Raw genomic sequence first — 17,357 nt, 5'->3', positions numbered from 1 at the left:
TTTCCATATTACATTTACACTCGGCGTGTAATGAAAACATGTCCATATAAATTATTTCTAGTCATTTTAATCTGGAATGATATTTTTGTGGGTTCATTAAATTGTGAACAAGTATAAATCAATATATTCAAGAGGTGTGAATTGTCTTGGTGTACATCTGTTAATTTTATAATGTACATTTACCTACTTTTAAAATAATATGAAACAGTGGAGCAAAAGTACACATAAATGAGAAAAGGGAAAGTCTGCTCAGTGATTATTTACTATATGTTTGTTATTCCCCAAAGGCTATTCTTTGTTACTGATAGAATCTTGATATATACCTTCTATGCAGGGCTTGAAAAATCCACCTGCCCACACCCATTAGGAAGATTCCCCAAAGAGTGCTATCAACTACTGGAGAATGAGTTTTTGTTTTAAAAGCCCTGATTGCAAAGATCACCTTGATGTGAAAAAATTATTGATGGGTGCCATGCTGACTACATAAAAAAGGCTCCCTATGTCTCTATTGCTGCCCATAGCTCTCCAAGATACAGACGAATGGTGTCAGGTTCGCTACTGCTATTCAGAATCCTTTGGGCAGCTGTGATACTGACAAAATTCTTATTAGTTTTACTCTCTTGCTTGAGAAGGCTAGAAGCTGTAACCCTGGGGCAGAGGAGTGAACAGTGCAATCTTGGGAAAGGTAAAGTAGTGAAAACTCTTATTGTCACCATCACCCTTAGCAGCCAGGAAGCTCTGGTGAGGAGAACAGAAAATGCTCCTTTCTTCGTTCCAGCTTCCAAAGGAGGTTGGGGGAGACAGGATCTTAAAACTTATCAGATACCTGCTATCTGCAGGCTGATATAAAAGATGGATCCTCCCGAGGGAGGTTCAGGAATAGCACTCTGGTAGGTATCCTAGCCACCTCCCCTTTCTCAACAGCTTGGAATGGGACTGTTCTTGAATAGTGGAACCCCACCCATCATTCATGTCAGTTTGTTGCTAGTATGGCTTGTTCTTTGGCTTGTAAGTGTATGGACAGATTTCCAAATTCTGAATGGCGGTGAGTAGAAATGAGGTAAACTAGAAGAGAAATAGGTTCAGAGATTTTTGGGGGGAGGAGGCAGAATATTAGGGGAGGAAGTGGAGAACACAGTTATAGCGGTAGGAGAGGGAGATAGATGGAAAAGGTATATTATGATCTGTTATACAAAAGCAAATGGAAAAATTAGAATGTGGCCTGGAAGAGAGAGAAGGCATAACAAAAACCGGAGCTGTAGCAAGTGGGGCTATTGCAATTGATACAATTGGTTTAAAAATGCACTTGCAAAATATAAAATATTAGAAATAAGTTTACATATTTCCAAGAATAGTTCAAAAAGGAACAACTGTAACTTTAAGCTATATTTAGAAGGGATTCTAAAATTCAGATTTTATATAGAACACCCAAAAAATTAGTAACTGTTTGAATTGGTTTTGAAAACGCAAATACAACTGAATTTGTATATGTGTCTTTCTGACTTAAAAGCGTATACTCATCTCTGCCCTGATGGTCTCATTAGGACCTGCCTAAGTCCTTGCAAATATTTCAGGTTTATCCATTGATGTTCCTGAACAGAGCTGTGTCATCTTATTCTTTGTTATTGGAGTCTGAGGTCAGGTCTACATTTAAAACCATGTAGCTGCACCACTGTAGTGCTCAAGTGAAGATGATCCTTCACTGACAGGAGGGCTTCTCCCATTGATAGAGCGCTGTCTATTCCGGGGGGGCTAGGTTGGTATAACTACATTGCTCACGGGTGTGGATTTTTCACACCCCTTTGTGATGTAGTTATACCAATATAGCTCTGTAGTGTAGATCTGGCCTCAAACATGTCATTTACTTACAAAGAAATTTCAACTCTGATCCAGCATGGTCAGACTTTCCTGTGGATAATTACTTTACTACTGTCAAGGACTTAAACATTCCCAAAAAAGTAAGAAATGTTCCCCTATACTGGTGGGGGGAATCAATCAGTAAAGGCCCTATTCACAGTGTCAGGGTCCTGTCAGCTGCCACTTCCCTGGTGACAACTGTCTGATGTCATCTCTTTCTCCCTGGAGTCAAGTCAACTTATACCCCCCTTGGGTGTGACCAGGTCTCCATTTGTTCATTATTACACCTGCCAAAAAGGCCTTGATGAAAGCATTTGAAAAAGATACTCTTTGAGCAGGTGTACGATATTTGGGGGTGGGCATGGAGATGGAGTGGTCTCTGTTCTACAAACTGGCTTTTGTAGCATCTGTTGACTTCTCCAGCACACCCCTGTACCCCTCTGTCTAACCCTGGAACCTGCTATCTTTGGAAATGACCTATTGTGGGGAAGGCATAGAATATGGCATTGCTCCCTCTATGATCACACTAGTTTCCAAGCTTGAGATAAACTTGTCCATAACTTCCTGTGCCTGATGGTTTTTCAGGCCTTCTTAAGAACCTCTCTGTTTGGTGGCCATCATAACTGTTTCCAAAACACGCCAATAAAAATACAATAGGAGGTCCCCAACAAAGCCATTTGTGCGTTGCAGCAAAAAACAAACAAGAAATGGCTCCCATTTAAACAAGTAAAACTCACTGTAAATGTCACAAGCGCCAATCTTTCCCTTCAAGAGTCCTGCTTGTTTGTTCAGCTCCCAGCCTAAAGTGATACTGAGGCAGTGGTCAAGCTTTGGGTCTTTTTCAGCAAAACTGGGACTTGGAAGGTTGAAAGCCAAGCTGGAGCATAATGTGGCAGGGTAGCATGATGGTACCAGCAAAGAAATAGACCTACTCAATACCATGGCTGAGGTCTAAGGCAACATCTATTTTCTGATGTGGGCAAGCTACTTGAGTCACTTCTATGAAGGATAAGTTTTGGTTAATGAACAGACCTGGTTCTCTCCCTCATGCTACCACTGACTTGTGGTATGATATTGGGCAAATAAAGCTTTCTGTAATTCAGTTCCCTCATCTGTAGAATGTGAGTAAGTAATACTTACCTCATAAAGGTGTTCTGAAGCTAAAATAATTAACAGTTATAAAGAACTTTCAGCCTGCTAAATTGAGGGACAAAACTTGTGACAAAATGTTTTGTAAGCAGGTAAAATAATTGTTCTCTAGTAAGTTTTTTGCTGGGAATATTGTGTGAGAGAGAGCAGGGGAAGGACTTCTTTCAGATGATTATGCAGCAACTGACCCAGCAGAGACACCTGAGAGCAGGGAAAATTCCTATTTCCCTGTTACCATGGATTGAAACTTTTGCATCCCCTAGGTGCCGAGAGCAGATCTGTTAGCTCCTCCTCTACTTCCCCTACATTCCACTTCTCTGTAATAGAGCTCTGGATGGATCCCAAGAGTTGCAGCAATTAGAATTTTTGCTGTCAGAATCATAATTTTGTTCCCAACAGTCTTCTTGATATTGATTCTTCAGGTTTTCATTCTTAGGGTTGTGTTAGTTATACTTTTCATTATATGAAATTGACCTATTGGAGAGACAAAAACATTTACAGATGATTATTCTGGTGCAATGTTGAATGAGATTTTAAGTCCACAAGTTTTTGAAAGTCAGAATAAAGGGTCATATAACTACTAATTATGGCCCCCTTGTTAATACCCATTATTATCAGATGTTCATTATGCAGCATGTTCACACAGCAGTGAACAATATGTGATGTGAGTTATAAAAAAAAGTGTATTGGAAAGTAACTGTATTTCATTTCACTCCTTCAGTAATATAGAGAAAAGTGAATTTTCCTTTGCTATTTGTGTATATTGCATCTGTCTACAGATGCATCTGCAGTATGTAGCACTTTGCCACCTTGCATCTGTGTCCTGTGACTATGTCAGGAAAGACCTTTATCATAATGTACGCACATATTGGGAGAGGGTTATGGTTACTGTGGGAAACCTTACCCTGAATTTGGAGCAATGAAAAGTTAACCTCGGGGTTGCATTTAGCAAAACAAGAAAATTATTTCCTCTGTAATTAATGAGGGGTGGTGGGGTTCATCTTAAACTGTCTCAGGATGGAGCACATCTTTTCTGGTTGCTCTTCATTCAATTAGAGAAGTGGCAATCGAATAACTGGGGATTGTTCCAAATCAGCATGTTTATAAAGCAGCTTTATAAGGCTACTTTGATAAACCTTCTTTAAAATCTTAGTTTTTCCAGCTCCTTTTCATTCTCCTCATTCATCATGTAAACAGTGCAACCCAGTAGACCTGAGCAGGGGATGGTTATATTTTTTTCTCTCTGCATCCTTCCCCCCGTATTGTTTACTCCCCTGATATGGACTCAACCCCTGTGTCATTTTGAAGGAGGCACTTTCCACAGAACTGTCGTTTTATACAAGCAGGAAGCAAGAGTCAGTCTGAGCCTATTAAGTAATATGTTATGACAAGCTTGAGTCCAGTCATGGGTGGCTTATGATGTTTTCATAGGAAAACATCCTTTTGAGACAAAAGTTATTTTATATCTGTTCTTGCCCATTCTTTCATTATCAAGGATTATTTCTGTGCACATGGGATCAGTTTCTTACATTTAAATCATGGAGATAATAACTTCCAATATGTGTTTTTATGAGACATCCTAAACTGATCCACCTGTATAATCTAAGGAAGAAACCGCTTTTTGAAATCTCTGGATAAAAAGGTGCTGTAGAAATGTAAATCCTTACTAATAATGTTTCTGTATTTTGTGATGTGCCACTAGCACATCTTACACATTTAAATTTTTTTGTACTTTCTGTTTCATAAAGCCATGGACCGGGGGATGGTGGTATTTTAGCTATGAAGTTACTTAAGTTTAGATTTCAATGGAATGTTTGATTTGAATGTCTGAATAAATAGATAGGTGCATCCTGGGAAATGCTGCTGTCTCTGGCTGTCAGATCCTGTTAAACAGCTGCAGAATAGGTTTTTCTGGAGAATTTTCTGATTAATCTGAACTCTGACTTGGTGGCAGCAGTTTGCCATGCAAGTAGTCCAGAAAATCTCTTTAAGGCAAAGGGAATCTGAAGCCTGTACTGCAGTGATTTTCAACCTTTGGTCCACGGACCTCTGGGGATCTGCAAAAGGTGGTTGTTACCAAAGAAAAGTGGTTTTCAGACTGTGGTCCGTGGACCCTTGGAGACCACAGACTGTCTAAGATTTCTAAAGAGATCCGCACCTCCATTCAAAAATTTGTAGGGGTCCACAGATGAAAAAAGGTTGAAAACTGCTACTGTACTGTATAGTACTGATCATTTTGTGATATGCCTGTTGTTGGGCAAACAATCTATTTTTACTTGACTTCTGGCTTAAAAGAAACTTTGGCTACTTTAATGGTGACACATTATGCAACTCAAACAGTACAAAGTGCTTCATCAGAGCCTTTTGCCCTTCTCTGTGTTGCATGTGTTGAACTAACAAATGTTCATTTATTAACTTCTTGGTCTCTTCCAGATTGCTGATCTGCAGCTCCATAAACTGGATGAGCTGGACTGCTTGATCCAGGGCCTGCTGTATGTTGATTCTGTTGGGTTTAATGGCCAGCCAGAGTGCTATTATTTTGAAAATCCCACAGCTCCTGAACAATGTCAGAAAAAGCCTTACTGCCTTGATAATCCATATCCAATGTTGCTGGTTAACATAGGCTCAGGGGTCAGCATCCTAGCAGTGTATTCCAAGGACAACTATAAAAGAGTTACAGGGACCAGGTAAGGATGCTACTGTATATATACAGGGTCAGATTATTGCCACTTCTCTCCCCGTCCTACCATAGAAGGCAGCTTGGAGATGCATCAGTCCATTGCAGCTGCTGGGGAGCCTCTGCCAGGGACCTAGGGACCCCAACTGAATGTTTAAGTTGCCCTCTCCTCGTGGAGATGCTTGCATTGTCAAAACCAAAATACTACATTGTTTCACTTGCTGTTGACTATTTAAGTACAGCAGCGTGTAATTAATTACAAGAATTATACAAAGAATCAGGGGGGTAGCCGTGTTAGTCTGTATCCACAAAAACAAGGAGGAGTCTGGCAGCACCTTAAAGGCTAACCGATTTATACAACGTATCTAAGCATACAATATTATAGCAATTCATACATTAGGGAATGAAAATACACTGGACCCTCGCTAAAACACGGGATTTGGGATCTATGTGCGGTATCGCGTTATAGCAGGGACCACGTTAAAATGAATTGCAATTAAAGTAATTAAATTTGGGATCCATGGCCACAACCGTGTTATATGCGAATTTGCGCTATATAGATGCGCTTTCTAGCGAGGGTCCAGTGTATTCCTATATGTGATGAATATTGGGGATAAGATTAATTAAACTAAAAATTTGGTGGTGGTGGTTTTAAATTATTGAAGCATTTCCTAACATCCTTTTGATTTTTTTCTATGAATAGCATGAAAGAAATATGAAGTTTGGTACAGTAGTTCCCCCAAAATTGCAGAAAGAGACATCTAATTATCATTGCTAGAGAGGATTAAACAAGCTGGGATTTGGCAATATTTCTAACTGTATTTGTTGTTTTTCTATGACTCCCCCTTCATTGTCAGTCCATCATTCATATTAAAACCTCCCAGTGCTGCATCTTTTCTCCCACTCTTTTGATGGGTAACCTGTGGCAACGCTCTGTTGCCTTCCCCACTCCTCTTTTTGATTAATGTGGAGGATATGTAACTCACTAATGGTCTGTTCTTCCTAAAGCTTGAATGTATGTTCAGACCTATGGATAGATCACTTAAACACTGAAGGCACACTGAAAATTTCACTGTTTTTCATTACACGTAGGATATAGAACATGTTTTTGACTTCAGCCTATGTAAGAGTGTGTGTATGTGCTGCTTCTCCCCGCCCCCCCATGAAGAATATAATAGTAATATTTTTAGTGTGGATGCACAGGAGACCTTTAACTTGAAAACTCCTTTGCCTTTAGCATTCGATAGCCTTGAACTGTTTGTCTTGTTTCCAAGTATACAGTACAAACAAACAAACTGATCGTAAAACTGTAGGGCTTGGATGTCCTGTTACACAATAACTCCATTGACTTCAGAGGAGAATCATGTCCAAAATCCTGTATGTTATGTGGATAATTTTTTAACCAATTCAAAAATCTGAATTATAAGATTTATTATTATATATACAATGAATTGTTATATATACAATGTGTATAGTTCTTATTGCTTAAACATCAATTTGTAGTGGTACTTCGTTGTGAATATTCAGATCTGAGATTATCTAATTGGTTCTAAATTGACCCAGGTCAGCAGCAAGTAGCCTTTGTGGAATAAATTAATAGTCCGTTTTCTAGTTGGACAGCTGTTCACTCCATAGAAATACTGTCCCACCTTGGACTCATTGTCACTCTTGTTTCAGCAAAGAGGTCAAGGAGTGAATAGGCCAAACTACTCCCTTGTTGCTGTGACTTAGGCATGTTGAGAGGAAAGTTTGGAGAAATGTGTACATTCAGCTCAGTTGATATATATGAGGATTTTCATCTCCAGGGCTCTCACCCTGCACAAGCACTGAGCTCACATATAAATTCAACTTTAAAAAATGTTGGAGCTCAGGTCTGTTAAGGCTGAAGGTTCATAAATCTGGAGGAGTTATGCAAATATTCAACATCCTAATATGCATATGATAAATATGCATTACTGTATTTACATAACCAACGCACGTCCTGATTATCTGAGCTGAAGCCTGACAAGGCTGCAGCATGGAACAAGCTTAAGAAACGTAAGAATTGCCATGCTTTTTGCTGGCTTTGGCGCCTGTAAGTAACCCTGGGTGCTTCTTGTGGCTTTGCTCAGCTACGTCTTGCTCAGGAGTGGAAAGCTGCCGTTGGTTACTAGGATTGTTTCTTGCCCTGGGCTGGGAGAGTATCTGGCTGTTTCCTGTTATCAGCTGAGGGATGCTTTGGGTGGCCTGCTGGTCCCTTGCGAGGTGCCCAGTTCTGGCTGCTCCTTGCCCATTTCTCCCTGGCTTGGGGGTGCTTTGGTTGCTGATTACCAGTGATTTCCACTCTTACCCCTATGACCAGGGAAAGATGGCTAGAGCGCTGCGCACATGTGCTTGAGCTGTAGTTCCAATCTATGGCCATGCATGGGTTTGGGGGAGACACAATATGCTGTAAGTTGCATCCCTGTGGTTTGAGTCCTCCCAGCTAGATCTTCAGGATTAGAATCACCAGGCTTCTAATCGTGGAGAGTCTACCTGGCATGGCTCATAACCATAGATGCAGCCTAGAGTGTCTCTCCTCATTGGTCCAAATCAGGAGATGTGAACTTCTAGAAAGGAGCCATGCAAAGAGCAAGTAAAAGCAGGAGACAGAATGTGTGGATGACGTTTCTTAGAACTGCCTGGTGCCTAAGAACTCTTCTCATTTTAGTCTCGGAGGTGGAACGTTCCTGGGTCTGTGCTGTTTGCTGACTGGCTGTGAGACTTTTGAAGAAGCACTAGAAATGGCAGCTAAAGGAGACAGCACCAACGTTGATAAACTGGTAAAAGATATTTATGGGGGAGACTATGAACGATTTGGCCTTCAAGGATCTGCTGTAGCATCAAGGTACATATTTAACTGGTTGTTTTCAAAGAGCTTAATAGAAATTTGCTGTGCACACTAAACTGAACTCTCAATTCCTACCCTATGTCCTCTGTCTGTATATAAAAGTCACCTTGCTGTATTGTGGTATTCTTATTTAGGATCTCTCTCCTGTTTTTGTTTGCTAATAAAGTATAAAAATATTCAAAGTCTAGAAGATAAAATTTATTTTAATTTAAAATACATTAATTTTGAAAGAACACCTTTACCCATTGTAACTGTATTCTCCTATTGTAGTTTCTTTATTAAGAGGTCCTTTCTCACATGTCCATGTTACGTAGGGTTGCCAACTCTGACTGAAGCTATTCCAGGAGATCTTTTTTCCCCCAACATGACATAATGTCATTTTCTTAAAATAACCCATAAAAAAATCTCCTGGATTGCTTTCAATAATCACTGGAAAATGTATGCTGATTCCAGGAAACTCCAGGCCAGTCCTGGAGGATTGGCAACCTTAATATTATGCCCAGAGTCAACAGCATCAAATCCAAGCAAAATTGTTTATCTTATAAGCTTACTAAGGTGGATCTGTGGAAATTTAACCTTTCTGAATAACTTAGAATAAAAAGGACGTTAATATTTCCAACACAGCTTTGGCCACATGATGAGTAAAGAAAAAAGAGATTCCATCACTAAAGAGGACCTGGCCAGAGCTACCTTGGTCACTATCACCAACAACATTGGCTCCATTGCTCGCATGTGTGCACTGAATGAGGTAAGTCTGCAAATTCACTGTACGTTTCATTGAGGCCTCTAGCAGTACAGATAACAAAAACAGTAAGTGCAAAATGCTTATATACCTATTCAATGACTGCCCCACTAGATAGATGCACATATTTAATATTGGCTCCTAGCTCTTTTGAAGTCTACTATTAACTCCATTATAAGATACTCTTTGCTATAAGGCACAGGACATTTGAATTTAAAAAAAACCAAGGTTTTATAATAAATGAACACTCCTATAATTAATGATCCCCAGAGCCGTCCAGCTGTTCTCACTCTTTAGATCAATATAGCAGATCAATTCTTCTAATTATCTCTTGGTTTAGTAGCTCTTGTTGTTATCCCATAAGCAATAAAGTATGACTGCAACATTCTCATTGCGTTGGTTTTTGTTTGTGTTTGTTTCATGACCTGGTGGTCAAGAACTATTCATGGAGTTAGTTTTTTCTCTAAGTACTCTCCATTTTCTGGAAAGTCATCTTCAGTCGTGAGGGTTTTCTACATTCTTTTTGCTTTCAGCTTCTTTACAGTGTTGCCTTGTGGCACGGAGTTCAAGCAGCATTGTACAGGGCTATCAAAGCATCAAGAGTTACAACAGAGATCCACGTGTGTTGCATTAAGAGGAGAAAAAAAGATAATGACCCTCTGCGATATGCCTCTACAAAGAAATTTTTGACCCAATTTCTTTTAACTGGATGAACTGTAGAACTACTAGGGAAAATGGACAGATGCGATAAATAACTTGCATTTCATAGAGGATATCTAAATAGATTTTTCCCCACCAACACTTTGATCTTGTTTCTGATGCTTATTTCAGTTGTATGACACAAAGAAGGAACAATTGTTCACAACGTGTGATGGGCTAGGCGTACAGAGAAAAATCCTAGGCTGAATAATAAATATTTTTGTTTTAGGAGCAAACTGTTTGTTTTATGTGATTCACTGGTTGGGATTAATCCAATAACCAGTTCTTGATCTTCTCAGAGAAAGGCAAAACTATACCCCTACCAGCAACAAGGCACATAGCCTGTTGTGAAGCATTGTGTGTTGGGTCAGGGCCATGATGATGATTCCTTTGTGACTCACTGGAGATACCAGTTTAGGCCCTGAAGCATGAGATTTGATGAGTCTTATTATTGTAGTTTAAAGATATTAATGAAAATGATTAAATATGAAGATGATGAATAAATAAATAAAAGATTCTTCCTCCTGGGCTTCAGAGCTGGGATGGCTTGCATAAAGCTGGCAAGAGTGTGTAAATTCCATCGTCTGGACATTTTGGGGTTCTTGTCAATGAAACACTGTCCCATAGATTGGCACAAAGGACCCCCCTCTACTGTTCACAGCTGGGGGAAATACTTTACATCTTCCCTAGCTGCAGAGCACCTAAAAAACCATATAAAGTATACAGTAGCCCTCCATACTGCACCATCAATACAGACTTCACTGTACAGCTAAATTGGCCACACATATATATGCTACGTAGCCTTCCACAGTTGGGCTACAGTTGTTAATAGTTTAATGAAAAACACTACACAGTGTATATCATATGTCATTTTCAGGATGTCATAACTTGATCAGATCAAATCTGAATTTCATCAGAATTCCTCATTGGTTGAAGGCTGCTATGTTTCAACTTCCATTTTGGCTGTAGAACTGCTAAAAGGGTAGCAAGAATTTTATATAAGAGTAGTGTGTTCTTATTCTCCTTGTACTCAAAAGTGGCTGAACTGTCTTTACTTAAACTGCCACACAAAATGTATCCCTGGGCAGAAGCCAGGCCTAGAAAGTTTTATACCAAAAGGTGATCGTTCCAGAAAGTTACAAGTGACTGAAAATAGAAATGGTCATGCCAATTTCATTATTGTAGCCATATTTCCTTCTGTTAGTCCCTATGGAATCTTTAATGGGATTTTTAATCAGTTGTCCAACCAATTAATTGTTTTTTTTTTAAAATAATTTGCCATAAATTTTGCATACTTGTGATAGGATAGTGAATTACATGTATGAATAGTTTTCTTTTAGGTTTAGGATTTTCAATAAAAAGTGTGTGTCCATGTCAGATACCATTTGTTTTGATTTTCTAATAACTTCATGGTCATATTTGGGGGGGAAAAGGAAAGTTTATTGAGAATGAAGTTAAATTTGGTTCCTAAACAGCTTGCCAGTGTTGCATTAACAGAAATGTATTGCATATCTCTTTGCCGTCCATTTGCAAGAAATGTGTTTTACAGAATAGAAAGCACTGTCTGCTTGGGGAATGCAGAATGTTGCTGCCCATTTTTAACCTTAACCTGTAAAATGCTGACTTTTTCCACATCTCCAGCCAAATAAGTTCTTAGGAGGATATGTGAATATATGCTTATGTGGCCACAGACACCAGAGGGTTAATTAGAAGTTTTCTATCCTCCATGACTGTAAAACTGCATTATCTAAATAAAGCTGTTGTTGCTAAATATAGTCTCATCTGCACATTTGACTCTTCTTTTAGCCATGTTAATATAAATAACTGGACCATGATGTACTTCAGCACTATCCAATATCTTACACCTTTTGAGTGTGACATCCTCTTCAGACAACACCACTGGACAGTGCTAAAGGACATCATGGTCTAGTTATTTATATCAGCATGGTTAAACTACTTGGAAAAGAACAGTCAAATGTGCAGATGAGACTGTATTTAGCAACAAAAGCTTTATTTAGATAATGAAGTTTTACAGTTGTGGAGGATAGAAATCTTTTTAACTGACCCTCTGGAGTCTGTGGCCTCATAAACATATGTCATCATTATCTTTAGAGATAATTCTGTTGATATTCAGCAGAGACTGTTAATGAAATAACATCATCATCTAAGCTCCCAACAAGAGTCTTATACGTTTTTTCACGTTCAGGTACTCACTTGCTGTTGAACTGTTGACTTGCTGGGTGTGAACTATTTTAAAATGGCGAATGTTAGATTCTGTTTCTCTTTGTACATCATCACCAGAACTGGATTCAATGGGGTAGCATAGGTGTAACTGAAGGCATAATGGGCTACAGGAACCTTAACTACAGGCGGTAATGTGTGAAAAAGGTTGGCTTGACCTTGGTTGGCCCTTAGATTGAAATTGGAGAGGTGGTTTTCTGTTTGTTTTTTGTATGTTTGTTTGAAAAAAACAATTAAAACAAATAATGCTTTTTCATATAAACTGAGCTCAGTTAACATTGAAACCAGTGAGAGACAATAAATGTGGAACCTCACCCTGCCATTTTACAGTCACTTTTGCCCCAAACCTGAGTCTCCAAGGCTAAAAAGGACTGAGCCTACTGAGGCGAACAAGGTATTTTGCCACACATGGTGTCAGCGGTTTGCTGTCCTGGTATTTCCACTCATGGAAGCGCTGAGCCCATATGGCTGACGTCACACCTGACCTTGCCAGGATTTCCACCTTCAGCTGGGGGTAATCCGTAGCTGTCTCTGTGGTCATGTCGAAATAGGCCTTTTGGGGCTCCCCACACAGAAATGGAGCCAGGATACCTGCCCACTGGTCTTGGGGCCAGGCCTCCCACAGTGCCGTCCTCTCGAAGGCGAGGAGATATGCCTCTATATCGTTGTCCATAGTCTGTAAATAGTTGCTTGCCTGCAGCGGCTGGATCCCCTGGGGCCCGCGCGTCAGCATGGTCAGTGCTTTTAACTGGTTCACTACTTCATTCAGGGTGGCTCAATCTTGGACCACCTGGTTCATCAGTAATTGGTTCGTCTCCTGTTGAACGCGTACTGACTCTTGCTGGGCAGCCATCTTTCCCTTGTAGCCTCTTGTTGGGCCGCAGTGGCCTGTGCCAATGCCTTCACTAAATCATCTTTTTTTTTTGTGATTTACCCTGCCCTGAGATGGCTTGCCACACTTTTCAGAGTGGAACCACAGTTTGGGAACGATAATGACACGTGTATCTGTAGAGTAATCCTTATCAAGTGCCCTTCAAAGGTTTCCCTGGAGCCAGGTGGATTTGTTGATTATCTTGACTCTTCAAGGGCTGATTCACTTAATAAATGAAATATTAATAAAAATGCATATGTAATAAATTACATATGAGATAACATGGAAATAGCATTGCTAACACTTCAGTTTTACCACATCAGAAAAATATCTCATACTGTCATACATCCTCTAAGTGCCATGTGATTATATGTATGCAACACATTAGTGACATACTTTATCCTGTCCTTCAAATAAAATCTGCCTTCCTGCTGCCACTTGTCTCCTTAGTAAACACAGCTACCTACTGCTTTTGGGGTTTCAGTATGGAGAATTAGGGTTGCATTGCTATGATGTATAAAGCAGGGTAGATTTGATTTAAACCATTAGTCAGGAAGTCTCGATTTAATCATGGTTTTCTACATAAAAATGCATTCTTGTTGGTTGTTATAACCTTAATACATATTCTTCACAACTCAGAGATAGATGTAGGTTTCATTTTTAGAAGGTACATGCTATACATTTTTAAACAGTGATTTATTTTGAAAACTTTTCTGATTAGTTTTACAGCTATATCAGAAAATGAATGATTGGTTATTTCATTTACTAAAGGTAATTGAAGCAGATATTTATGAAGTCATTGGGAGGTGAACTATCTCCAATTCAACAGGTTAATCATTAATATTTGGAGGATTTTCTTGCCATGCTGTATTAGGAGAACATCACCAGACAGACATTTTTAATTGTTTTATTTAACTAAAACAATAACATTAAGTATTCTGGATTTTTTTCTTCAACAGCAAATATATAATATTTTAACAAAACAAGCATATGTCCCTCGCTTCTCACATTTATCTCCAGACGACTTCTCCTTATCCAAATCTATTCTGCCCCCAACAATCATCTATTCATTGAACTCTCTGAAAACTTTGCACTTTTAGAGAGAGGTAAGGGATTAACTCTGTGTACCCAAATTTTCAGAGGGACAATAGAGTTGAGTTCTGTTTCTCACCTCTATATATTATTTATTTTAAAACCTTTTTGCTGTTAACAAGCATGTTACGTCTGGGGAGACACATCCAGAGTTTGAGAACTGGAAAACTAAGCATCTCTGATGGTATCTTCTAGACTGAGCACTGAGTGTCATTGGGTAGATAGAAAGATGAACCTAAATCTATACAGAAGCCCCTGGAACCTCATAAAATAGGATCCCTAATCCATGAACTATTGGAACTCATTTACAAAATTTTTCTTAAACATTACATGAATATATTGTTTCATCCTATAGAATTAGAATTTATAATCCCTATTCTGTGATGAGATATCTTTGAGCTATAATGTATCTTAATTAAAACTATCTTTAGATAGGCTTTTTCCTCAAAGTATTTTATCAAAAAAGTCCGATTGATTTTTATCCACCCTGGTATAAAGTTGAAAATTCCCAAGTTTTTTTTTCTCAATAGAAATAAAATTGCATGTCTAAAGCAGCACACCTACTGAATTTAGTTTTATTCTTCATCTTTGTATTGTTATTTTACAGAACATTGACAGAGTGGTGTTTGTAGGAAACTTTCTCAGAATCAATATGATCTCTATGAAGGTGCTAGCATATGCTATGGATTATTGGTCCAAGGGACAGCTGAAGGCTCTGTTTTTGGAACATGAGGTAGGGAAATGTATCCATTAAATTCCTTATTAATTATAGGAAACTATATCTGTGATGTTTGAGTGTACAGAGTTGCACAGAGAATATTTCTCTTAAAAAGCCAAAGGGGGCGATAGACTAGGTTCTGTGAAAATGGCCTTTAACTCAGGAGGTGGTTGAAGATGTAAATCCCTGAATTGTAATTAGTTTGGGTGCTCATCTTGCTGGATTTACTTTCATTTAATAAACCTCATACATCTGCCCAAAACTTTCTCTGGCATAAAACTATGCATGCAGCGTTTCAGGCCTGATACTTGTATTGGTTGGTTGGGATTTTGTTTTTACAAAATGTCAAATGATGTCAAAATTAAATTAATACGGTTAAAATGGAAACTGTCTTACCATGTGTGTGGAGTCACTACAGTGGTTCCATAACAAGTTCTGTTTTGTCCTTTGGTTAGTCACAACAAGCTGTGTAAGGCTTATAATGATACAACTGGACCCTTTTCTTCTTTCACTGGAATCATTTAATTACAATCCACGTTTTGAACACTGGTATAGGTGACTGATCTCACAAGATGTATATCTTTTTAACTGCCTTATCAATGCTGAAAGCATTATGAGTACTGTGCTACTCGGTTGTACTTCAGAATTTCTGATAGTTCTTGGTTTTGTTTTTAAGGGTTATTTTGGAGCTGTTGGGGCCCTTCTGGAATTGCTTAAAATGACAGAAGATCAGTGACAAAGCTCACTGGAAGTGGATACCTGTCAAAGATGCTGCTGGATAGAATGAAAGCCACTATAAGGATGGAAATGAAGCCATTATGGCAGTTCTACCTGCTGGATTTGTAAATAATTTAAAATCCTTTTAGCTGATCTCTAACTTTTGGGTTTTGAGCTTAATACTTCAAAATTCATACTGGGAATAAAAAGTTTTTTTCTGTACACTGTATTTTTTAGGGGTAAAAAAACCCTGTGCAACGTGGCCAAACATGCAGATTTTATGGATTGATTTTTAAAAGTGCACACTGTTTAAAAAAGGACCTATACTATGAGACACCTGCGTTTCTTCTGGGGTTTACTGATTAGTGTGGTAATTTTAACTTCATCTAGTAATCACTCTAGGAGATTTTTATCTTATTTTTTCATGACGTTTCATGATTTACTCTTGGTTTCAAATGAAACTACAAAGCTGGCACATTTTACTGTGAACACTAAACTAATTGATTTTGATTTTGTTGCCTTCACTTTTTTTTATTTAAAAAGATACTCTTCCCTCTCATCCCTCCCGCAAAAAGATGCCCTTTCTTTGACTACATGTGTTTCTGTTAACAAAGAGGCACTAGCAGACCTGCTGAGATGGGAATAAGATTTGTGTAGTGACTGGCACCTTCTGAAGTCATGAGCATGAGTTGACTGCTCATTGTGGCACCAAAGTCCCTGGCATTTTGGCCTATTCCTTTCTGAAATTTTTGATTACTGGGTCAAAACTAAAACAAAATCCTGTTATGGTAAAATTCATCTATGAAAAGAGCTCTATGGTATAGATGGTATTTATACAGTATATACGTAGCATTAGAAAATAACAAGGGAGAATAATTTCAATATGTCTGAGGACTTTACTGTAGTCATTACAATAACTTCTTAAATTTTATGTTCATCAAATTTGTTGTTCAAATCCCACTTTCTAAAATTAGAACCAATACTTATTGTATCATATATTGGATTAGGAACTAAAGTTTAATTTTGCCTCCAGGACTTGGTAAAGTCTGAGTATTTATTCCTCAATCATTCTGTCTTACAAATCTGTATTTGAAATTCATTCTTTTTGATGCGTCACATGATGTAAAGGGTCCATCAGAGGGACAGCATAATTTTAGGGAGCATGTGTTCTCTGATGTGTTTTGGTTTTTTGTTTCTGAACACAGTCATTAATTCCCATCTCTCTCAAACCTTGGATAAATTGATTCTAACGGAAGCGTTGACTTGTCTGCTGGAAATAAAGGCCTTTACTGTGAGAGAGTTTTTAATGTATCTGTGGAATTCATTTCTTTAAACCAAACTATATAGAGTACCTAGTAGTATTAATTTGGTTACGTCTTCCTGTTGTTTTTACGATCTGTTCCTGGTACTTGTTTTTCCTATATTACGTCACTTTGGCCTTTCTTACTTTGATTCATCCACTCATTTGAGACTTTGTTGAACTGCTTATTATGTGACAGGTTTAAAGTTTTGCCGTTTTACATTTTGACTTTTTTCATAGGTTGTATGACTTCTATGAACCACAACGTGTGAGAATCTTTTAACATAATTAACTGTAACGTTGTTGAAAGAGCTACAGATGGGATACATTTGTCTGAATGCTTCTAGTCCTATATGAACAAAATAAGTTACATTAAGCTTTTAAGTTGCTAAAGAGGAGAGTTGCATAATCTTGGATGTTGTGGG

General features: G+C 38.5%; 1 protein-coding gene across 2 annotated transcripts in view; it reads left to right on the top strand.

The window, feature by feature from the left end:
• Positions 1-16,927, top strand: part of PANK1 (pantothenate kinase 1) — a 38,058-nt gene extending 21,131 nt beyond the window's left edge. For both annotated transcript variants that reach the window (XM_084635024.1, XM_084635025.1), the window contains exons 3-7: positions 5,440-5,693; positions 8,373-8,549; positions 9,177-9,300; positions 14,805-14,930; positions 15,592-16,927. In XM_084635024.1, coding sequence (XP_084491150.1) covers positions 5,440-5,693; positions 8,373-8,549; positions 9,177-9,300; positions 14,805-14,930; positions 15,592-15,651 — 741 coding nt within the window. In that variant the 3' untranslated portion in view covers positions 15,652-16,927. The remainder of the gene's footprint in view (positions 1-5,439; positions 5,694-8,372; positions 8,550-9,176; positions 9,301-14,804; positions 14,931-15,591) is intronic.
• Positions 16,928-17,357: the final 430 nt, after the last annotated feature.

The sequence above is a fragment of the Lepidochelys olivacea genome (assembly GCF_965140295.1).
Source record: "Lepidochelys olivacea isolate rLepOli2 genome assembly, chromosome: 7".
NCBI lineage: Eukaryota > Metazoa > Chordata > Testudines > Cheloniidae > Lepidochelys > Lepidochelys olivacea.
The sequence above is the reverse complement of the archived record's forward strand: the minus strand, read 5'-3'. Positions and strand labels throughout refer to the sequence as shown.